General features: G+C 44.2%; 1 protein-coding gene across 18 annotated transcripts in view; it reads left to right on the top strand.

Moving 5' to 3' along the window:
* Positions 1–23,986, top strand: part of PDE8B (phosphodiesterase 8B) — a 352,403-nt gene that overhangs the window by 311,676 nt on the left and 16,741 nt on the right. For all 18 annotated transcript variants that reach the window (XM_055436840.2, XM_088839884.1, XM_088839887.1 and 15 more), the window contains 10 exons: positions 3,852–3,929; positions 4,999–5,075; positions 6,516–6,680; positions 9,609–9,654; positions 10,075–10,210; positions 11,105–11,303; positions 15,746–15,963; positions 17,372–17,492; positions 18,182–18,349; positions 20,483–20,612. In XM_055436840.2, the coding sequence (XP_055292815.2) occupies positions 3,852–3,929; positions 4,999–5,075; positions 6,516–6,680; positions 9,609–9,654; positions 10,075–10,210; positions 11,105–11,303; positions 15,746–15,963; positions 17,372–17,492; positions 18,182–18,349; positions 20,483–20,612 (1,338 nt within the window). The remainder of the gene's footprint in view (positions 1–3,851; positions 3,930–4,998; positions 5,076–6,515; positions 6,681–9,608; positions 9,655–10,074; positions 10,211–11,104; positions 11,304–15,745; positions 15,964–17,371; positions 17,493–18,181; positions 18,350–20,482; positions 20,613–23,986) is intronic.

The raw sequence follows: 23,986 nt of genomic DNA on the forward strand, positions 1-23,986 counted from the left end.
AGAATACTGCAATTTCACTTTTACACGGTCGGGTGGAATCTGTGGGCTCAAGTCTATGAATCAGTCTGAAGAAGCCTGGATTGACGGTTTCACCACCCCGGAAACTTGAATTGCTGATACCTCAGGGCTGATAATGAAAGGTTTGAGAGCCAGGTTAAAAGCAGGATCGCTTAAAAGGCTTTGAATCTTCATTCATGGCAACCTTTCCTCCTGAATGCCTTCCCCATCCTGGCTTCTGCTGCTGCCTAGGAACAATGCAGAGCAGATAAACTCAAAGCAGAGAGTGGCCTGGCGGCCCAGAGAGCACACTGTCGTCACACCAGGCTCCCCTTCTCTGCAGCAGTCAGTGAAACGTGAACAGGCCCTCCTGGGACTCAGGGTCAACGAGTCAGCATTTCAGCCGCCCACACCCGCACATCATACCTTGGGCAAGTCTCACTGACTCCTGGTTTCCTCTCCCATGAAAAGAGGGGGCTGAACTAATGACCTCTACATCAGAAAGGTCTGGAATTCTTTGATCATTAGAGGGAAAAATCAGTCTGCCACCAACAATGTACAGTTCTCATTCCCGTACAGACAGCACCTTCTCCCCACTGCTGGGGGCTTCCCAGCCGCGTCAAGTTGGGCCCTGGCCTACTTACGTCGTTCCCGTCCTCCGTTCTGGAGTGGACCAGGTTTTCACCTACTCAGCAAGGTTTCATCTGATCTGACCTTCAGTTTCTTCATTTGTCAAATGAATTAACCGGTATCTTTCTCTTCCCTCCACACTTTGTTTCTTTCACAGATGGTTTACTTTTTCCCTTAACCTAGTGAGAGTATTGCTTTAACTAACCTACCAGCTAACAGTTGTTGCAAGCATTTTCACGTCCCTTATGGTGCCCAGTCTATTCTACGCCCTTGCATATAACAGACACTCAGCAAATGCAGAACACTGATGGTGAACTGGAACCATCCCGTGGTGGAAAGCAGCAGTCCTGCCACGCATTAGCTCTTTGACCTCGAGCTGCCCACACAGTTTCTCCAAGTTTAAACTTCCTCATCAGTAAAATGGAGGTTGTACTTTGTAGCTTTCAGAACTGTTGTGATGATTATATAATTACTGTCATTAGAATAAACAGTAAAGCACAATGTCTGATGCATAGTAGCTGCTCAGTCTATGGTAGCTGGGCTTTTTTTTTTTTTTTTGGATTGATGACACTGTATCTTTTTGCCATTGAGTATGGCTGTTTGAATCTCTCATCCTTCGTTTCTCTGTCTTTTTAAATTCAAATGCCACAACATCTGTTGATAGAGGAATAAATGAATTATTTGATTTAAATGGCCTTTATTGAAGAAATAATTTCTGCAAACCCTTGATCTTTTCTGTTGTTAAAGATTTTCTTACTTTTAGCTGAAATGAAGTCTGAAAGAATAAGCATTTTCCATCTTTGGATAATTCTAATGAATGATTTAGAATTCAGCCAGCCAGCCTGGGCTGTTTATAGTCTCTCCAGTTTAGCTTTATTTGGAAACTGCACTTTGAGGAACTCTTGTGCTCTTTAATCCTGAATTTAATCTTAAATATTTAATAAGTTAGGTTTAATTTGTTATCTGATAAACAAATCTTAGGGGTGTATATGATTATTAAGCTCCAGAATAGGCTCAAAAGCAGTGTCTTGCAAATGGCCATCAGTTTCTCAGGTTTGAAAGATACAGTATTATCCTAACAATATCACTTGAAGTACCACTACCTCTCGATACCTTTTAAAGAAATATTGAAGCTCAAATCCAAGGCCAGGAAAATTATTAAGGCAGGATCTGAAAGAAAAATACGCAAAGGGATAGTAAAATGTTTCAAGTTAGGTGATTTAAGGCAAGATCCTAAGGCTTTGTTGTTCAGATTAACTTTGTAATACTTCTACCTTCCACTCCGGGCATCCCATGTAGCGCTAGAGGTAAAGAACCCACCTGCCAGTGCAGGAGACATAAGAGACCTAGGTTCGATCCCTGGGTTGCGAAGGCCCCCTGGAGGAGGGCAGGGCAACCCACTCCAGTACTCTTGCATGGAGAATCCCATGGACAGAGGAGTCTGGTGGGCTCTGGTCTATAGGATCACAAAGAGTCAGACACGACTGAAGTGACTTAGCACACACGCACCTTCCACTTTAAGCTATATAAATATAATTCAGATTTAGTTACTACTGATTGAAACTTTTAAATATTGAATCAGATATTTAAGAACATTAAATAGTCGGAGAAGGCAATGGCAAGCCACTCCAGTACTCTTGCCTAGAAAATCCCATGGATGGAGGAGCCTGGTAGGCTGCAGTCCGTGGGGTCGCTAAGGGTTGGACACGACTGAGCAACTTCACTTTTCACTTTCACACATTGGAGAAGGAAATGGCAACCCACTCCAGTGTTCTTGCCTGGAGAATCCCAGGGATGAGGGAGCCTGGTGGGCTGCCGTCTATGGGGTCACACAGAGTCGGACACGACTGAAGTGACTTAGCAGTAGCAGCAAATAGTTTAAAAGGTGACCTAGAGACGTATCGAAGACATATTACAAAGTGATAACAAGTAGTAAAATAATATTGTAACATGATCCCATGTGTGCTTGAAAAGAAGCTATACGTGCAGATGAACAGATGTGAGTCATAGTAACAGACGGCAGGAGCTGTATACTCACTGCGCAGCAGGCACTGGCGGTCTGCAGTGCTGCGTACGCATTAACTCGTTTACATCCCACAACAATTTACGAACGAGATGCTGCAGTCACCCATTCCGTGGACACCGAGACACGGAAGGAACATTCCCAAGGTTACACTGCTTTTCGACGGCATAGTGGAGACTGGAACTTCAGCAGTCTGGCTCTGGAACTGGTTCTGTTAATTACTGTGTCCTCTTGTACTTTTTCGGTGTCACTAGACAATTCTGTAAAAGTCTCCGCACCTCTTTCTCTGCCTTGAAATATGGTCACGCATTGGTGTCTGAGAGAAGCATTTCCCCTGCTGAAACCTGCACATCCGCGCAGTGAGGAAAACTGTTACAGTTACGCTTTTCTCCTTGCTCATGGGTTACTCGTGCAAGCAGCAGCCGCCCTGAAAATGTACCTTTCTGAAGCCCCGCTCTGCGTGTTCACCCTTCGGTCCTCACTGGTCGCATCGGTAGCACCGTTTAATTAGATTTCACATTCATGTGACAGCACATTTTGAGTGTTCAATTCAAAGACTGCAAAGACACAGATTTTGTTAAGTATTTTTTTTCCATCAGAAAGCAGGGATGACCGTGAAAGTTAAATTGTTGGAAACTGTTGGGATTATAAAATTGCTCTTTCCTCTCTTCATTCCCGGGATCGGCATCATTTGATGAACGCATATTCTCAGGAGAACTTAGGAAACCACCTAGACCTGGCTTTTCAGAGGGACCTCAGATTGGTCCACACTGGGTCCCCAGATAAATTCAGCTGTATGGACTTGACCAGCAGTTTAGTTCCTCAGATAGCCCCACAGAAGCCTTTCCCATCCTTTGTCCTTCAAGTCAAAAAGAACTCCTCAAAGTTCTCCCCAAGTTTTAACGTCTATTTTCAAGAAGATATTTATTAATGGAACTAAATAACCCTTAATAATAAGCTGCAGTACAATGTAATATGGTACCGCAAGAAAAGGGCATCTTTTTACAACTAATATTACTGATAATGCTGTGTGTGGTGAGGATTTAAAGACACAGTGGTTTGCTATTTCTTAAAAAATATATTTACAGTGCTTAAAAAGTAACCTTGTTTTCTTTGGAGAATGAGGGAAAAAATAAGTGTAAACTTTGCTGTGAATAAGCTGTAAACTAACCACTCTCCATTACTAATCTGAAATCCTTAGAGTCTCATTCCTTCAGATACAAGAACAGGAGGAAAGAGTCCATTGATGTGAAATCAATATCATCTCGAGGCAGTGATGGTAAGAAGTTCATATTTCCTTGACTTTAAAGTGTAGGAAATGACATAGGAATATTCAAGAATTCGTCAGCATGTAAGCTAAATCCCAAAGAGTAGGATTATGACTAAACTGACTTGTTTCCTGTAGGCAGAAAACTTTTAGGCCTTTTTCTCTTTTTGACCTTTTCTAGTCTCCGTCTTCCCTCTGATGGTGCTAGGCTTGTCCTTTATGTCCCAGTGTGGGTTAGGACACACCACTGGGGCAGCTCAGTCTCGGTAGCTGAGTCCTTCTTAGCGGCTGTCCTTCAGGTCACAGTGGGAAACCTGAGCACGAGGGAAGCGGCTGAACTAACATGGACCAAAGAAATAAGATGGGTAATTCATAGAGGAAGATGGCTAAAGCACAAAGCATGCAAGAGATTGGGACCAAAAATGAAATGATAAAAATGGACTGACATTTTTCCCAGTGGGTTGAGGGTGTAGATAGATGGAAAGGATACCCATTTTAGATGAAGAGGATAATGGATGAAGGAATTTCAGCTGGGCCAGCTCAGTTTTTATAGATGAGAGCTGGACCCACCATAGGTTCTTGGTGTTAAGACCCTGAAGACTGAGAATGAAGGGGGGCTCCTGCCTACCCCCACCCTATTCACGCATCACTCCTTCCCTCCTACACTGCAGTTATTTGGCTACATGATCTGTGGCTGAAGGCTGAAAGCGATGGACCTGCCCAAGTTGGGCTTTAGTGACTTAGGGAAAGTGAGTCCTAGGGCATCGTTAGGCTCTTGGGATGAGGTTTCTGGATCCCATCAAGCCTCTCTGAAATCCCCCTGGGCCTGAGACTGATAAAACTTCCTGTCATCAAAGTTCTAGGTTCCAGGCCAGAGCAGCCTTCCCAGTCCCTGGTAAGTAGTGGCTGAGCTCTCAGCAGTTTAAGATTAAGAGATGGGTGAATTCATTGCTTTGTGGGGTGCAATGGAGGACAGCAGTCCTGTGAGAATCAGGCCCCCAGTCCATGAAGGGTTCCTTTGCTGCACTGAAACCCAGCTGAGCCACCAGCAACAGATTCAGCTTTCTTGACTTCTCTCCAGCACCAAGTCTGCAGAACCGTCGCTACCCATCCATGGCACGGATCCACTCCATGACCATTGAGGCTCCCATCACGAAGGTGAGTGGCAGCTACAGCCTCTGCTCTGCAGCCAGGGCTACAGAGCCCTAGCTGTATTCTGGAGATATAGTGATGAATGGCATACTACCAATATCATGGAGTTTATAGTAAAGGAAACACATTAAACAAATAAATACATCATAAATACATAGTTATAAATGGCAATCGCTGTCATAAAGGAAAACAACAGGTGTCTATGAGGAAGAATTAAGTTAGGGCCCTGTTTTGGTTGGGTGAAAGGGATGGTCAAGGAGGGTCTCTGTAGAGGAAGTAACATTTGCAGTAAGACCTGAAGGATGCAAAAATGTTAGAAGAGGATTCTAGCAGGCACAGCAGGGGATGAGCACCGAGGTGGGAGGAGGAGGGAACAGAGCAACTGAGGACTGGAAAGAAAGTAGCGTGACTGGATCTTGGCAAGCAGAGGGGAGTCATGGTGACAGAGGTGTGCAGGGCACAGTTCATTCTGACCAGCTGAGCCACAGGAAGTGTATGTTTCAGTTTATGTGCAACAGAAACCACCGAAGAGTTTAAAGGAGGGAAGTGACATGACCTGGTATGTTTATCAGAAAGAACACCCAGCTGCCATGCAGAGAATGGCTTGGAGATGACAAGAGTGAAAGAGAAGAAGCCACTTATGGACCTATTCCAGAATTCTAAGCAAGGAATGGTGTCAGCCGTACTAGAATTACAGCAGTCGAGGTGGAGAGAAATGAGTAGATCAAGAAATATTTGGGAGTAACTTCAGTTTCTCTTGATGATGAATGATACTGTCAGGTAGGGCGAGAATTGAGGGAAAGTGATATGTCAACCAGGGCCTCCCAGATCTTTGGCTTGAGCACAAGAGTAATAGAAGTGGTGTTTTTTTCACAGCAATGTAGAAACCAAAGGTGTGCAGCTCTTGTCTTTTTTTTTCCTATGTTTACTTGCTTGCTCTGGGAAGAGGGGAGTAAGGTCATGACTTTAGTTTTTGACATGTAAATAAGATAATCCAGTAGCTAGGTCAGGCAGGGAACTGACTATATAAATCTGAAGGTCAAAATGGAGTTCAGGGCTGGGGTGTAGTTTTGAGAGTCCTCGGCATGCGGGTTGTATGTGTCTGGAGTCGTGGAAAGGAAAGAGGTCATCTCTGAGAGAACTGTAGAGAGACAGGAAGGCCCAGCATTAATCTCCGAGGGACTGCAGCCTCTAGCAGAGAGCTGGAGGAGACAGATCAGCAGGGGAGCCTGAGAAGATGTAGCTGCCGAAGTAAGAGAAACATCAGAGAGCGTGGCGAGAGAAGCTTGCTTCAGTGCAACGAGGTGCTGCCGTGAAGACACGGGGCCTTTTGAACAATAAGATGTGTTATCGTCTAATCCTTTTAGAATCTGGGCTCCTGAGTGACTTTTGGGACGCAGAACCCTAATGTCCTCAAATTTATTCTTTCTCTCTTCACTTCCTTAGGTTATAAATATAATCAACGCAGCCCAAGAAAACAGTCCTGTCACAGTGGCAGAAGCCTTGGACAGAGTTTTAGAAATTTTACGAACTACGGAACTGTACTCCCCTCAGCTGGGTACCAAAGATGAAGATCCCCACACCAGTGATCTCGTGGGAGGGCTGATGACTGTGAGTGATGAGAAAGAACCGGAAATGCAGGGCAGATGACATTAAATGTACTCCCGAGTACATGTAACAGATAAACTGTTACTGGCAGGTGTAGAAATACCTGCTGTATGGGCTAACATCAGCATAACCAGAAGCAGTGGCAGGAACACAAATGAATAATTTGTCCTCCAGAATTTGTGCAAAGGAGTAAATGGACAGCTGATTGAAGGCTAGCTATCACAATGGGGCCCTCGTTGACTTCTTCCCTTTGACCTGGTACAGTTATCCATTGAGACTTCGGCTTCCTCGGACCTCAGGCTCTTTGTATGATGAAAGGGTTGGTACTTAGATGACAGCACTAGTTTCCAAAATCTTACCTGTAGAATCCTTTCTTTGACTAAAAGCTTTGCATAGCGTTCCCTTTATAATCAATCAAGGCAGAGTGGAGCCACTGAGGCTCAGTACAGGGAGGCGGGAGGGGCCGCCCCTGGCCAGCGCTCCAGTGCCTGCCTCTGTAGCCACCAGAAGTGGCTGATTGCTAAGGACCTCGTCCTGGCCTATTGGTGTTGCTGTGATCTGTCCGTCTGTAATCATCATCTATCAGCAAGTGAAGAAAAATGAGAAAGTTCAAGTTATTTATTTGTGCTTCTTATTGGAGACTGAAGCTGGAAGACTTCTTTGGGAGAACAAGGTCTGAGGCACCAAAGAGTTCTACTTTCATGTTTTCGGTCTAGCCCTGCCACCAGATGCTGCATGTTGACTGGCTTTCTGGGCCATTGTCCTTGTTCTCACCAAAGGCCCCTGATGCCCCCGTGATTTGAGTAACCTCCTGTTCCTCTCAAGGCCCTGGGTTGGCCTTGGTCGCCCATCCCAATGCAGTGTAGACTCTATTTCTAAAGGACACACACACCACACTGGAATATTATTCAGCATGTAAAAAAGAATGAAATAATACCATCTGCAGCAACATGGATGGACCTAAGATTATCAAGCTAAGTGAAGTAAGTCAGACAGAGAAAGACAAATATATGATATCCCTTTTATGTGAAATTTAAAATAATGATACAAAGGAACTTATTTATGAAATAGAAATAGACTCACAGATATAGAAAACAAATTTATGGTCACCAAAGGAGAAAGGGGTGGTAGAGGAGATAGATTAGGGTTAGCTGATACAAACTACTATATATAAAACAGATAAGCAACAAGAACCTACGGAATAGCACAGGGAACTATAGTCAATATCTTATAATAATCTATAATATAAAAGGATCTGAAAAAGAACATACATGCACACACACATATATATGTATAGCCACTTTGCCACACACCTGAAACTATCACAACACTGAGGGTCAACAATACTTCCCTTAAAAGAACAGAGGAAGACTGGCAAGGGTCTGTTAGGAGGCTGGCCACTGCAGAGCTGCTGCGGGAAGATTCTGGTTCCCAGAACAAGTTACCTGCCATCCTTTCCCTGCTGCCAGATCACGGGCTTCCTCTCCAGGTCATGCAGTGAGGAACCAGTGCAAGCTTCCACCTATTTTTATGAAGCATTAGGAAAGACAAGAGACAACGGCAAATTAAAAGAAGGAAAACATAACAGCAGCAGGAGAGGAGCTCCTTGTGCTGCCTGCCTTAGAGGCAGGATAGTTACGGCCCTCATGACTTACCTATTTATCTAGTTTGAAAATTTAAGCTCTTGGTCTGAAGATTCTAAGTGTGACTTCAGGAGAGCCCTTCATTAACACTTTAAACCTTAACACATACTTTTGCAGGATGACAAATGAGCAGCTATAAATTAAGCAATTGTAAATGACTTTTAAGCAAAGATCTAAATAATTAGGTACTCGGATAGAAGGTAGAGGATAGGAACTGACATTGAAGAACATCTGGGGACTAAAGTTCAAGAGCCTGTTAAATGGCGGAACATGGGCATTCTGTTCACTCCCCTCCTTCATTCTGCCCTTCCCAAGTCCTGTTATAAGATAGAAACTAAAACTGGAAAAAAGTTAATTTAGATGTTAGTCAGAAATTAACCCAACCTTTTAAAAGCTTTGGGGCTTCCCCAGTGGCTCAGCAGTAAAGAATCCGCTCAGCAGTATAGGAGATGCGGGTTTGATCCCGGGGTCAGGAAGATCCCCTGGAGGAGGGTATGACAACCATTCCAGTGTTCTTTTCTGGAGAATCCCATGGACAGAGGAGCCTGGAGGGCTACAGTCTACAGGGTCACAAAGAGTCGATACAACTGAGAGACTGAGCACTCTAAAGGCTTTACATTAAATCATACCCCATGGATTTGGCTCCCCAGGATGTAAGTCTAAGAACACCAAAAAAACTGTCCCTAGGGCTTCCCTGATAGCTCAGTTGGTAAAGAATCTGCCTGCAATGTGGGAGACCTGGGTTTGATCTGTGGGTTGGGAAGATCCGCTGGAGAAGGGAAAGGCTGCTGCTGCTGCCGCTGCCGCTGCTGCTGCTAAGTCTCACTCCAGTATTCTGGCCTGGAGAATTCCATGGACTGTGTAGTCCATGGGGTCACAAAGAGTTGGACACAACTGAGCGACTTTCACTTTCATAAGGGTGACTGGGGTCCTTTGAAATTAACATGCACCCAAAACAAGATTACTAATGTGATTTCATTGACGTGGCTTCAAAGTGTCACAAAAGAAAGACGGCATGAGAACAGAGCCAGCTCACTGCTCAGGTGAGAGACTTGAATGCAGTCACAGCCACTTAATTCTCGGTTCTCCATCTCCTGCAGCTAATAGCCATGAAAAGGAGCGTATCCCCTGTTTTGTAGCTGTTGTTCTGATCCAGTTTTGAGCTTCAACTTGAAGTTGCAGGTTGACTGGGTTATTCGGGATTCAGATCCCTTTGGCTAATTAAAGAACTGAGAGGATGATAGCAGCATAGAAAGCATGCTTCTCATCACATCTGTCTTTGCTCCAGGATGGCTTGAGAAGGCTCTCAGGAAACGAGTACGTGTTCACTAAGAGTAAGTTGTCCCCTCTCCACCTGTAACTGGGAACCTGTCTCTGGCCTTTTGTCTCCCTTGGTGTTGTGATTGTTGTTTGGGGAGGGTGTTCGTGATACTTCCTGTTGGTCTCATTGGAGTTTAAACATCTCTATGGTCTACATTAGAAACCAGGTCTCCTAATATAAATTACTTCTCTGTGCACTGTCAGAGTAAGAATCACAAATCTGTCTATATTTAAACAGTTAATTCAGTTAAGCTGAATTATTTTTCTATCAGGGGATCTTGAAGTTCAGTAGTATAAGAGAACCCTGAGGTGAAAATCTTCCTGCCCCTGGAAGTTCAAGACTTATTTTCCAGCAGCACCCGTGAAGATGACAGAGGCTCAGCAGCACTCACGAGTCCCATTACCCACCCTTCTTGCCCCATCTGTTTGTTCAGATGTGCACCAGAGTCATAGCCACCTTGCGATGCCAGTAACCATCAATGATGTCCCCCCTTCCATCGCCCAATTACTTGATAATGAGGAAAGCTGGGAGTTCAACATCTTTGAACTGGAAGCTGTGACGCACAAAAGGTACGTGGTTTCTCCGGCTGCCGGCAAGGGAGGGTTGATGGACACGCTGTAGACTTTCACATATGGAAACTGTGAGGGAGATGCGAGTCCATGCCCCAGGTGACCACCCAGGCTCTGCTTTTCATGCTGTGCTGGAGGAGTTTCAATCCTGCAGAGGCCATAGTCCCTGGAGTGAGCTCCCTATGGAGCAGGAAGGATTAGCGGGTAAGATCTGGGATCAGCCTGGTGACAACCCAGGATGAAGAAATACTGAGTGTCTTCTTCAGATCTAGCCAGGTCATCTTTCTGCCAGTGAGCCAAGAGTTCTAAGCATTCTCAGCCCCTAACTTGTTAAAGTTCCACCTTACAGTATGAGTTTGAGAGCACTGTAGCCTTTTCCTTGGATTCATCCTATAGGCAGGAGAAAGATCGGATAACTCAGAAAGTCCTCTTCTATTACAGAAGTTCATTTCTTCCAGGGGTGTTAGATGTGAATGATACTCACCTGTAAATAAATAACTGACTCTCTGACGTGACTGCTGAGCCCACACAAGCCATACCTCCTGTCCCCAGGCTCAGTAACTTCCTCAGGGAACACAGAAGTGTGGAGCTTATGTGGAAGCAGAGAGAGGGACGGTAAGAGGCCTTTTTTGGTTGTAGAGCCATTGAAGGACAGATGACTTAGAGAGATCCTAGAAGTCATTTGGATTAGCCACCATGAAGCACCTAGTTTTAAAGTGACAGGTGAGGAGGAGAGGCTCTATCACCTTCTAATTTGGAAAGGACGATTTTTATGCCCCTGTGCTTGTGGCGTAAGCGTCGGAGGGAGGTAAACCAATTGCCCAGTATCTTCAAAGAAAGCAGTTTCTGGAGAAGTTAATACAATGAATCAGAGTGTACGTTCCTGTTTTTCAGGCCATTGGTTTACCTAGGCTTGAAAGTCTTTTCCCGGTTTGGAGTATGTGAATTTCTACACTGTTCTGAAACTACTCTTCGGGCCTGGCTCCAGGTTATTGAAGCCAACTACCACTCTTCCAATGCTTACCACAACTCCACCCATGCCGCTGACGTCCTTCACGCCACAGCCTTCTTCCTCGGCAAAGAAAGAGTGAAGGTAGAATTTTGATAACACAGTCGATTTACCGACAGAGCTTTTGGAGAACTCACTAAGAACTTGACCTTCATAATATATTAAGCAAACAGCTATTTTAGACCCAATTTGACAGAGTTTTTGAGCTACCAAAGTGACTGATCCTTTCGGTGTTGTAAAGACACGGCCTTTTCTCCTAGTCCTCCCTTCCCCCAAATGCTTAAAATAATAATTTATGCCGCCACAGGGACTCCTTTACATGTCTGGCTGATCCATAAACCCATTCTTCAAATGTTCACTAGGAGCCCTTTATGATACCAGCTTAGAGGACAGAACTTAGTTATTATAGCAAATGGTTACGAGGTCTAGAGATTAAATTTTAAGGTCAGAATTCTGTCATTGGTATGCTATAGTCCAGACAGCTATGAACCGTTCAGCACCCTACTGATTTTACACGTATGTGTGTGTTTTGTATAGGTGTGAATTGTGTGCATCTGTATGCCAGTGATTTGCATAATTCTGAAAGAGTTCCAGGTTCCTTAGTCTGAGAAGTCAGCAGTCATTTAAGGTGCTGGTTTGTAGGGCAGCTCTGTGTATACACCACGAGTGGCTGCAAGAGACCCCCATCTCCCCTCTTTTCCAACTATCATCACTTTCAGCGAAGCTTGTAATCCTTTGCTGCTACAATTAGAAGTGAAGCTTGCAAAGTACATACCCTTGGGACAAGCGCTGTATAGAGACAGACTGACATAAACCTGCAGATGCTTACATGCAGTCGTTTTCTTAGTCTTAGACCCTAGGTACTCAAGGAGAAGAGTGGTAGTTGGACAGATAAGAGGGGTAGAAAGGCACCAACACGGGAGGGGGAGGTGTTGCCTTCTCAGTTTTGCCAAAGACTGACCCTGGCATTTATTTTCATCAGCAAGAAAGCAAATAGGGTGGTTCAAGAATGATGCTTTTGTAAGATTTTTATCTCTTTTATAAAAGGTGGTATCACAGGTGATAACAGCCTGTTTCTATGGCACCGCTTTTGGCTGCATGGGCTTTTCGTTGTGGTGCACAAGCTTTCCCTAAGTGTGGCACTCATGGGCTTCTGCAGTCACAATACGCAGGCTTCTTTCTGTGAGGAGCTAAAGCACTTCGAGATTCCTATCCAGTTTCACATTCCTCCATTTTCCACCACATGAGAGATAATACAGCAGAGTTTGCACACAGTCAAATGAGGACAGGAGCGTGGGCATTAACGCTGAGACCAAACTGACCTGTAGGCACTGCAGCCTTGACTTCAAGATGAAGTCCTCTTAAACAGAATCACTCTAGAAAAAATATAGATTAAATGCTTGATAAATTAGGAAATGCTTACTCATTTTATTATCTCCTTTACGCTCCCTCCCCTAAAATAAGAAATTTTCTTTAAATTATTTGTTCTGCTAGAGCATTCAGAGTCTAATTAAATTCTCAAATAGCAATACAAATATGTCTAAGACTAGATACAATGTGCTTGTAATCCAAAAGACATTTTCTAAGAGGCCAAAGAATCAGATAATTTAGAGCAGCAAGGAACCCTGGAGAATTGGGCTGGAAGGGACTCCTGAGCTCAAAGGTTTAGTAGCAGCCCAAGATCACTGGTTGGTCCACTGTGAAGCGCTTCCTGAGGCCTCTTCCACCAGACCTGCTTCCACTGCTCAAGAGTCAGAAAAATGTTCTTAAGAAATCCCCACGTCATCTGTCACTCCTAACTTCTTTAGAAGGCTAAAGCTCTTGACATCACTGACAGCGCCACGTCCTCAACCCCGCCAAAAGGTATGCAGAGCCAGCATTTTCCTTCAGTGCCTTACAGACCCTGCCCCACAGACCCTGCTCCTGACCTGTCCCCAGGAGCCACGCTTAGTGGAGAGGTCAGGATAGCTGGCACTCTTTTGTGGCTGTCTGCATGTGACTGTTTATCCCAGTAAAGGAGCTGTTGCGAAGGCTGATCTAGAATGGGGTCCATTCTGACCCTGCTGGCTGAAGCAAGACAACACTGCAGAAATGTCTGCATTCCTCCTCCCGCAGGTTTGGTGGGGGGTTTCTGCCACAGACAGTCCTCCCTGCCATGGGAAGAGCCTTGCTCCTCCCATCTGCTAGTGAGCAGCCTGGCCTTCTTTCCCTGCCTCCCTTGCATTTCTCATCAAACACTGGCTTAATAGACAGTACCCACCAAAACTCAGGGCGTGGCCCTGATAGCGCTGTCAAAGGGCAGGGTCTGAATCAGCGCAAGCTGGAAGGGCATGTCACCTCTAATGCTATTTGTTGTCTGCTCTAGTCACTTGAATCTATGTCATTGAAGAATGTAAAAATAAATTGGCCCTGTACTCCAAGCAAGATAGAACACACTCCAAGAGCACTGGCTGGAGGCCCAAAGTTTGGGCCTCACTGCACAGAGAGAATGAGTGAGCATGGAGGCCAACCAGGGGCAGCCCAGGCCCCCTGACTGTCCCTGCGGGTTACCATGGCCTCTCCTGCTACTGCTGCTAAGTCACTTCAGTCGTGTCCAACTCTGTGTGACCCCATAGACGGAAGCCCACCAGGCTGCCCCATCCCTGGGATTCTCCAGGCAAGAACACTGGAGTGGGTTGCCATTGCCTTCTCCAGTGTGTGAAAGTGAAAAGTGAAAGTGAAGTCGCTCAGTCGTGTCTGACCCTTAGCGACCCCACGGACTGCAGCCTACCAGGCTCCTCCACCCATGGGATTTTCTAGGCAAGAGTACTGGAGTGGCTTGCCATTGCCTTCTCCGATGGCCTCTCCTAACCAGCAGCAAAAGGGGGCTAGGCGTGTTTGCTTGCCCTGGGCATCACAGCATCAGTGTCTGGGAAGAACCAAGAATGGCCTTTACTGCTATGCCCACTTGAGAAAGTGGTTCATGTGAACCAAGGCGAAGCCAGGACTGTCCCCAGCTCCAGGAGGTCAGTCTGAAAATGGAAATGTCTTCCTTCTGGGAGGGACAGTTTTCAGAAAAGTTTTCAGGGCTGAACTTCAGATTCACTGTTTCTTACCTGTTTGCATCTGAGAAGCAGTTTGCAGGGTTTTCCTCCAACAGCCTAGGAAAGCAACTCGGGCAAACCAAAAATTATGCCGACCCCACCCCCTACCCTGAGCCTCATCTTGGGAACCACTTTTCCTCCCACTCACTACCCTTTAGTCACTGTGATGCTCTTTAAGTTCCCTCTTCATGAATCACTTTGTTTCGCATCAGAAGCATCACGTAGACTGATCTTTCTGCCTGGTCTCTCCCTTGCCATTTTTTGCCTGGCTGACTCCTGCTTATCCTTCAGTTTCCAGCATAAAAATCGCTCCCTCAGAGAGCCCATTCTTGCCCACCGTCTGCATCCACATCATCCAAACTAGCCAGTAGCCACATTTAATTAAAATAAAATGAGACATTCCATTCCCTGGGCGCACTGGCACATTTCAAGTGTCCAGGAGCCATGAGGGATGAGAAGTTACTGTATTAGAGAGCCCACGTGCAGACTTCTCCATCACCACAGAAAGCTGAATGGACAGCACTGCCCTAAACAAGATCAGGCCTCACTGCTACACTCACAAATCTCCTGCACGTACCTCCTTAACCCACCTTACAGTAAGTTACTTACGCCTTCCCCAGTAAGTGGCCAGCTGCGTTAGCACAGACACTACGCCAGAGTTAATTCACCACTGTAACTCCTGCAGCCTGCAAGATAGCTGGTGCCCAGCAAGCCTCCAATAAATGGTGACTGAAGGAAAGAATTCATAAAGTACAATGTCTTCTACAACATCAGGCCATTGGATAACTTCTTCCTCAAGCTGTGAGCTGAGAAAACCTTTGTATCTCCTGATGGTCTGAGTTAATTATATGATGAGTGTGTTAAGAAGAGGGGACCCCCGTTTTTGCCTTTGCCACCTGCTGGCCCAGAGCCGAATTGTGTTTCTTAACTGCGAGAGCCCCCTTAGTGTCAGTTTTCCTGGGAAGATTCTTCTTGCCCTTGATCCTCTGATGTTACTTGGCTCTACTCCTTTCATCTTTGTGTGGAGAGTTTTGTTCTATCTGTGCTGTTTACTGCCACACTCTCAGAATCTTTTCAGAAGCAGGCAAGTAAAGTAACACTTGTGATCCTAGGCCACTTTCTTCTCTGTCCACTTATGGAAGAGAGTCATGGCACTAGGCCACATTTCACGCATTCCTGTTTGTCATTTTCCTGCAGAACAACTAGAGTAAATGGACTCTGGAGAAAGAATTTAGGTATCCATTATAACCGCAACTCAGATTTCTATTTCCCTCCAGATAATACACGGTACAGCAAGGTGATGTGGTGTATCCTAGGTGGCCTCTTAACTTCTAGAAAGGCAGAGAAGGATCCCCTGGCGTATGCTCTCCTGGGAGACAGGGATGAGTGTAGGTCTCCATTATCCAGTGGGTAACACTCAACCTTGCCTCCTCCGGGCCCCAGGGAAGCCTCGATCAGCTGGATGAGGTGGCCGCCCTGATCGCTGCCACAGTCCACGACGTGGACCACCCGGGGAGGACCAACTCTTTTCTGTGCAACGCGGGCAGTGAGCTTGCTGTGCTCTATAATGACACCGCTGTCTTGGAGAGTCACCACACAGCCCTGGCCTTCCAGCTCACGGTCAAGGACAGCAAATGCAACATCTTCAAGAATATCGACAGGTTTGTGTGCTCAGGCTCTTGTGATTGGGTTTGTAAAATGTAAGGCGGAAACTCAGTCTTCCCTGACTTCTCCAAGTTCGTAGCTTCCTCTTGGTGGGGAAGAGGAAATAATAATCGTTTTCCCATTGTATCAGACAGTAAAATAATAACCTTGCCCTTCTCATCTTAACTGTACTTTATAGACTGTTTTCATCTTTTTAAACTCCATTTGGTCTTCAGTGAGTTCATAAAAATGCTTTATATGCTGCAAAGATTTCTACAGATTATTGCTACTAATAAATATAACAGATATTTTTACTCTCTCAAAAGAACATCCTGTCTTTGGTGTAACTCAGGAAATGTATCCTTCCCCATCTTTCCCCAGTTCAGGTTTTGGCCACTTAAAATCCTAACTCATGAGGAGCCCGTGTTCCTCGGTCCCAGTAGAGCTCCTGGAATCCACAGGGTGGGGCAGCTTTCCCCCTTTGTTGTACTCTCTCCTCTGGCTGAGTTGGCCACATGTGAACAGATAGGAGCCATTCTTCCCGCCTGACACAGCCCTGCAGTCAGACTGAATATTTCCAACACAGTACCAGCCAGGCTGGAGAGAAGACCCCCCGAGAGAGGACAGTGCAACGAGCACACAGAGCTCGCTCAGGCCTGTGATCACTTGTCACCATGAACCCGAACCGATCACCTCAGTCTCTAGAAACCTGAGAAAATCTCATTATTATAATATGAAAATATTCAGTGATTCCACCTTCAGCTGAAAGCTTCGTCAGTATCAAGTACTGTTTTTAAGACTTTCAGAGGAGGAATTGTTGCCGATAGCCAGTTTTATTCAGTTTCTAATTCTGGCTCCTGGACTTAGAAAAAGATAATAGGAACTGGGCAGTGACTTTGAGCAGGGTTGCTGCTCCTTCCATTACAACTTCTGTGTAACTGTAATGTAGATAATTGCTCGTTAATTGGAAAACTTTCTTCCAATGTTGTCATCAAAAGAAATGACAAGACTTCTCTGTAATAAGAATCGCTGTGTCTGCAGAGAATGCCAGGGGACAGCTCATCAGGTTGCTGTGCCAGCCTCACAGGGAAGGAACTCATCATTTCCTTCTGCCTCGCTGTTCTGATGTTGTCAGGGGAAGACAGAAGGTCATCACCTTGTAAAATAACTGCCCACGTGACAGGTGGTGCCTCTTTTAATACTCACAAATCATATGAGGGTCAGCTATCTTTGGGAAGATGGGATAGTGTCACCAAGTCCTGGCTTGGTAGGACGATGAGCAGGTAAACTTTTTGTGGTCTTCACCCATTTCTTCAGTGCCCCTAGCTTCCTCCTGGATTGTGGGAAGTGTGGTGAAATGGCAGAACAGTTCTAATTCAGGGGCCATGATTTGAACAAAGGCCCTTTGTCTTCTGGTTATTTCAGGAACCATTATCGAACACTGCGCCAAGCTATTATTGACATGGTTTTAGCAACAGAGATGACAAAACACTTTGAACATGTGAACAAATTTGTAAACAGCATCAACAAGCCAACAGCAGCTGAGGTAAGCATTTCACATGTAATAATATACATCAGAGTGTATTTCCGTTATACCCTATACTCTGGCCTCAAAGCATTTTCTCTCCATCTTGAATACAAGGTGGTTACTTACTTGGAGTTGGTAAGGAAGGGCTGAAAGTGTTGGCCACTTGTTTTCCCTGAGGACAAGAACAGATTGACAGTGTCCATAGCAGCCCTGAACTCCCTGAAAGAAGAGCCCTGAAACAAAGCCAGTGGTGACAAATGAAGTAGAACCAAAGAGGACGATGAGAGGAGCCTGCAAACAGCAGAGACTGGAATAAATGGTGGCGTTTTAGAGGAGTCAAAGCCCTTCTAGTTCTCTGTTCTTTGGGCTCTTGGGAGACCTCAAAATTAGATGCTTTAAAGAACTATATTCCTGTAGATTTTCATTAAATGCCTATCAGTATCTGAAGACTGTAGACTTCAGATTGGGAGTGACTGGTTGAAAACAAAACCACGAGGTGGGTGGTGATAGGATTACTGAACTTCTAAGCTCTGTGTGTTTGTATTGCTTGAATATGTCAGTGTATCATATGTGGAATTAAACTTGGGAACGCCTCCTTCATCACGTCTCATGCCTGAGGTGGCCTGGGTGGCCGCCATCTAGTATCTATCCAGTTGACTCTTGTGGGCTTCATCATTTTATTGAACCAGCCCTCGTCTGCTTTCCAGATTGACGGCAGCGACTGCGAGTGCAGCCCTCCGGGGAAGAACTTTCCTGAGAACCAGACCCTGATCAAACGCATGATGATTAAATGTGCGGACGTAGCCAACCCTTGCCGCCCCCTGGACCTGTGCATTGAATGGGCTGGGAGGATCTCTGAGGAGTACTTTGCGCAGGTGGGCTGCCTCTCTGGGGAAGCGCCATGAGTGAACAAGTGAATGACTCTTCCTCAGAAGGAAATGGCTCACCCCTGCCTGGAATAGAATTCTGGTCCCTCAAGAGACTAACTGGTATGGCTGGTCACTACTCAGAGTCTCTCTAGGGGGAAGGAGAGAAACTGAGCCTGTGGGATTCTTTTCATTCTCAAGTTTTTATATCCTGAACTTCCACAAAAACTGGGAAATCCATTCATTCATCAGATTATTATCTCCATGTTGTATTGTGGGAAACACAGACATAAGACACACCTCTGCTCAAGGATAGCTCATAATGCAGTGGGGGACATAGACATAAATAGGTCCATACAATATATTTTTTTCAGTGAAAACACTTCTAAAGGAGGTATATGTTAAGTCCTAAGAGTTCAGAAAGGTTTTTTTTCTTCTAGATAAAAGAAGGGCTTTTATCTAGAAAGGTGGAAAAGGTGTTAGAGCTGGGTTTTTGTTTTTTTTTTAAGGATTTCAAAATTTAGAAATGGGAAAGGACACTCTGAGAGAACCAAGTGTTATGACCAAAATTAGTAAAAAGGAAACATAGAATTTCTATATAAGAATAGTAACATTGGCAGTGTGAAGAGTTGAAGAATAATCCAAAAAGTAGCAGACCACAAGATGCCATTTGAAATAGAGGCCTACTTCCAAAGAAGAATCTTTAGGGACTAATGTTTATGATGTGGGACAAAAAGATAAATATGTCCCAAGTAGCTACAAGCAATTATTTGGGGAGAGGGAATGCCGATCTCACTGGAATGTACTACTAAGGCAGGGTAAAGAGTAGCCAATGGTGTCTAGAAGGGTTGGCAGAGCAAAAACCAGCTAAGGATGAAGTAAGTTAGCTGCAGCTTTCAAGGATGGGAAGAGAGTCCATGGGAATTAGGACAGCCAGCTCTGAGCTTGCCAGAAAGAGAAGGGGAAAAAAAAACCCAAACCACTCCTTGAACAGCAGTGGCTATTTTAAGGCTGCCTGATCGACTGACCTGAAATGAGCAAGCTGAGCCAAAACTGGTAGGAGACCATTAATGGGGCTTTCCAGGACCCACAGAGAAGACTTAAAATCCTACTCCTAGATACTCTCAAAGTATGTGAATGGGGACTGGGGAAGAACCATTTTTAAGTTCTTTAATGTAACTTCCCTGTTGTAGGTGGCCTTTTCCCATAAAGGAAATGTTCACACGACAATGTGACCTAAAAATCGAGTTACAAATGAGGTCTCTGGTCAGCCGGTCTCTGGCTCAGTACACCACCAGTAAATGTGGATTTTAGCTTCAGTCCTGTGAATTATGACCTTATGCATTATAAACATACACTTAAACGTGCAAAATACTCAATTTACACATATCGTCAGAATTGCATGCATGACCAGTACTGACATCCAAATAGTTTGTCAGTCATTCTTTTCAGTAAAAAATAGTTATTCCATGAAAAAAAGAATCCAGTTCAGCTGAACTGCCTACCTGCTTTTCAGACAACCATCATACCCCTGGATGTGCAGCACAAGGGCACTGTATGTACTTAGGATTTTGTCACACAGTATATTTAAGAAAGGTATTTTCAAAGGTCAAGTTTAGTAAGATTAATAATTCTTACTGCTTTAATTTAGACAGACTGACTTTCTTTTTAAACTGCAAAAATATAACAGTGAATAATACAACGTCTGTTGATACAGCTTGGTTCCAGTTCTTTGATTCGTGCTGAGACGTCAGCAGCTTTAAACCCACCATTGCTTCTGTACTCTCAGTGTAAACTCCACTTAGTATTTAGTAGTATTACTTTGAAAGTTGTCGACCTTGCAGTCATGAAAACAGATCTTAGAAAAGAGGGTATGAATCCTGAAATCAGTGCTTCGGTGGGATGGGGGGGCGGGTAGCTGTAAGATAGTATCTAACACATTTAAGAGTCAGAAGACCTGAATCCAGTCACTGCAGCTCATCAGGTAGTTGAGTTATGTAAGCCCTGGGAAATGCTGAGCCTATTTCTTGATCGATACAACTGGATTATGACACTTTTTTCACAGGGTGGTTCTGACAAACTCGATGCTACTGTGACAGCTCCTCATGTGCCCCACAGTCCTGTGTGTATTATTTCTTACAGACGGATGAAGAGAAGAGACAGGGGCTACCCGTAGTGATGCCAGTGTTTGACCGGAATACCTGTAGCATCCCCAAGTCCCAAATCTCCTTTATTGACTACTTCATAACAGACATGTTTGATGCTTGGGATGGTAAGATGGTTCATGTTTTGTTACCCACAAACAGTATCTTGTTATGCTTTATAATGATTATCTTTAATGACATAGGCCAGGCCTAAAGGTGTTAAATGTTACTTTTTTAAAAAATGTCAGCTGTTTGTGGCCAGATATGGTGGGGGTATGTGAACACTTTCTGCATTCTCAGTACAGACCATGTGTATGGAAGACTCAATGGATGTCTGATAACTGGATAAACAAGTGTTTAACCCTTCAAAGGACATATTTCCAAAGCTTAAAGGAGTTTTATTATATCATTGGAGGAAATTCTAGAGAACACAAGATATAAGTCTACTCTGAATCACAGATTCTTTTGGTAATGTCATTTGATGAACAGCTTTTCACTGAGATTTGTTTTAATTTTCTTTTTTTAATTTTTATTTAATGTTGGATTAGAGTTGATGTACAATGTGTTGCTTTCAGGTATACAGCTAGGTGATTCAGTTACACATACACACATATTCATTCTTTTTCAGATCCTTAACCCATATAGGTTATTATAGAATATTATCTACTGTTGAGTAGAATTCCCTGTGCTATACAGTAGGTTCTTACTGATTATTCTCTACACAGTAGTGTGTAGATGGTAATCTCAAACTCCTAACTTATCCCTCCCTCCAGGTTTCCCCTCTGGTAACCATAAGTTTGTTTTTGAAGTCTCTGAGTTTATTTGTTTTGTAAATAAGTTCATTTTCATTCTTTTTTTTCCGATTCCACATATGAGTGATATTTCTTTCTCTGACTTACTTCATTTAGTATGATAGTCTCTAGGCTCATCCATGTTGTTGCAAATGGCATTATTTCATTCTTTCAGTTCAGTCGCTCAGTTGTGTACAACTCTTCGCAACCCCATGGGCTGCAGCACACCAGGCCTCCCTGTCCATCACCAACTCCCAGAGCCTACTCAAACTCATGTCCATTGAGTCGGTGATGCCATCCAACCATCTCATCCTCTGTCGTCCCCTTCTCCTCCTGCCTTCAATCTTTCCCAGCATCAGGGTCTTCCTATGAGTCAGTTCTTTGCATCAGATGGCCAAAGTATTGGAGTTTCAGCTTCAGCACGAGTCCTTCCAATGAATATTCAGGACTGATTTCCTTTAGAATGGAGTGGTTGGATCTCCTTGACATCCAAGGGATTCTCAAAAGTCTTCTCCAACACCACAGTTTAAAAGCATCAATTCTTCAGTGCTCAGCTTTCTTTATAGTCCAGCTCTCACATCCATACATGACTACTGGAAACACCATAGCTTTCACTAGATGGACCTTTGTTGGCAAAGTAATGTCTCTGCTTTTTAATATGCTGTCTAGGTTGGTCATAACTTTTCTTCCAAGGAGCAGCCACCTTTTAATTTCATGGCTGCAATCTCCATCTGCAGTGATTTTGGAGCCCAAAAAAATTAAGTCTGTCACTGTTTCCACATCTATTTGCCATAAAGTGATGGGACCAGATGCCATGATCTTAGTTTTCTGAATGTGGAATTTTAATACAACTTTTTCACTCTCCTCTTTCACTTTCATCACAAGGCTCTTTAGTTCTTCTTCGCTTTCTGCTGTAAGTATGGGGTCATCTGCATATCTGAGGTTATTGATATTTCTCCTGGCAATCTTGATTCCAGCTTGTGCTTCATCCAGCCCAGCATTTCTCAAGATGTACTCTGAGTATAAGTTAAATAAGCACAGTGACTATATACAGCCTTGACGTACTCCTTGTCCTATTTGGAACCGGTCTGTTGTTCCATGTCCAGTTCTAACTGTTGCTTCCTGACCTGCATACAGATTTCTCAAAAGGCAGGTCAGATGGTCTGGTATTCCTATCTCTTGAAGAATTTTCCACAGTTTGTTGTGATCCACAGTCAAAGGCTTTGGCATAGTCAATAAAGCAGAAGTAGATGTTTTTCTGGAACTCTCCTGCTTTTTCGATGATCCAACAGATGTTGGCATTTTGATCTCTGATTCCTCTGCCTTTTCTAAATCCAGCTTGAACATCTGGAATTTCACAGTTCACATACTGTTGAAGCCTGGCTTGGAGAATTTTGAGCATGACTTTACTAGCGTGTGAGATGAGGGCAACTGTGCAGTAGTTTGAGCATGCTTTGGCATTGCCTTTGGGACTGGAATGAAAACTGACCTTTTCCAGTCCTGTGGCCACTGCTGAGTTTTCCAGATTTGCTGGCATATTGAGTGCAGCACTTTCACAGCATCATCTTTGAGGATCTGAAACAGCTCAACTGGAATTCCATCACCTCCACTACCTTTGTTTGTAGTGATGCTTCTTAAGGCCCTCTCAACTTTGCACTCCAGGATGTCTGGCTCTAGGTGAGTGATCACACCATTGTGATTATCTGGGTCGTGAAGATCTTTTTTGTATAGTTCTTCTGTGTATTCTTGCCACCTCTTCTTACTATCTTCTGCTTCTGTTACATCCATACCATTTCTGTCCTTTATTGAGCCCATTTTTGCATGAAATGTTCCCTTGGTATCTCTAATTTTCTTGAAGAGATCTCTGGTCTTTCCCATTCTATTGTTTTCCCCTATGTCTTTGCACTGATCATTGAAGAAGACTTTCTTATCTCTCCTTGCTATTCTTGGGAACTCTCCATTCAGATGGGTGTATCTTTCCTTTTCTCTTTTGCCTTTTGCTTCTTTTCATTATTTGTAAGCCTTCCTCAGATAACCATTTTGTCTTTTTCCATTTCTTTTTCTTGGGGATGGTCTTGATCCCTGCCTCCAGTACAATGTCACAAACCTCTACCCATAGTTTTTCAGGCACTCTTGTCTATCAGATCTGATCCCTTGAATCTATTTGTCACTTCCACTGTATATTCGTAAGGGATGATTCAGGTCATACCTGAATGGTCTAGTGGTATTCCCTACTTTCTTCAATTTAAGTCTGAATTTGGCAATAAGGAGTTCATGATCTGAGCCACAGTCAGCTCCTGGTCTTGTTTTTGCTGACTGTATAGAGCTTCTCCATCTTTGGCTGCAAAGAATATAATCAGTCTGATTTCGGTATTGACCATCTGGTGATGTCCATGTGTAGAGTCTTCTCGTGTTGTTGGAAGAGGGTGTTTGCCATGACCAGTGCATTCTCTTGGCAAAACTTGTTAGCCTTTTGACCTGCTTCATTTTCTACTCCAAGGCCAAATTTGCCTGTTACTCCAGTATTTCTTGACTTCCTACTTTTGCATTCCAGTCCCCTATAATGAAAAGGACATCTTTTTTTAGGTGTTCTAGAAGGTCTAGGTCTTCAGAGAACCATTCAGCTTCAGCTTCTTTAGCATTACTGGTCGGGGCATAGACCTGGATTACTGTGATACTAAATGGTTTGCCTTAGAAACGAACAAAGATCA

Source organism: Moschus berezovskii, chromosome 9 (assembly GCF_049115385.1).
Source record: "Moschus berezovskii isolate FMDL1 chromosome 9, NW_MosBer_1.0, whole genome shotgun sequence".
In the NCBI taxonomy this organism is placed as follows: Eukaryota; Metazoa; Chordata; class Mammalia; order Artiodactyla; family Moschidae; genus Moschus; species Moschus berezovskii.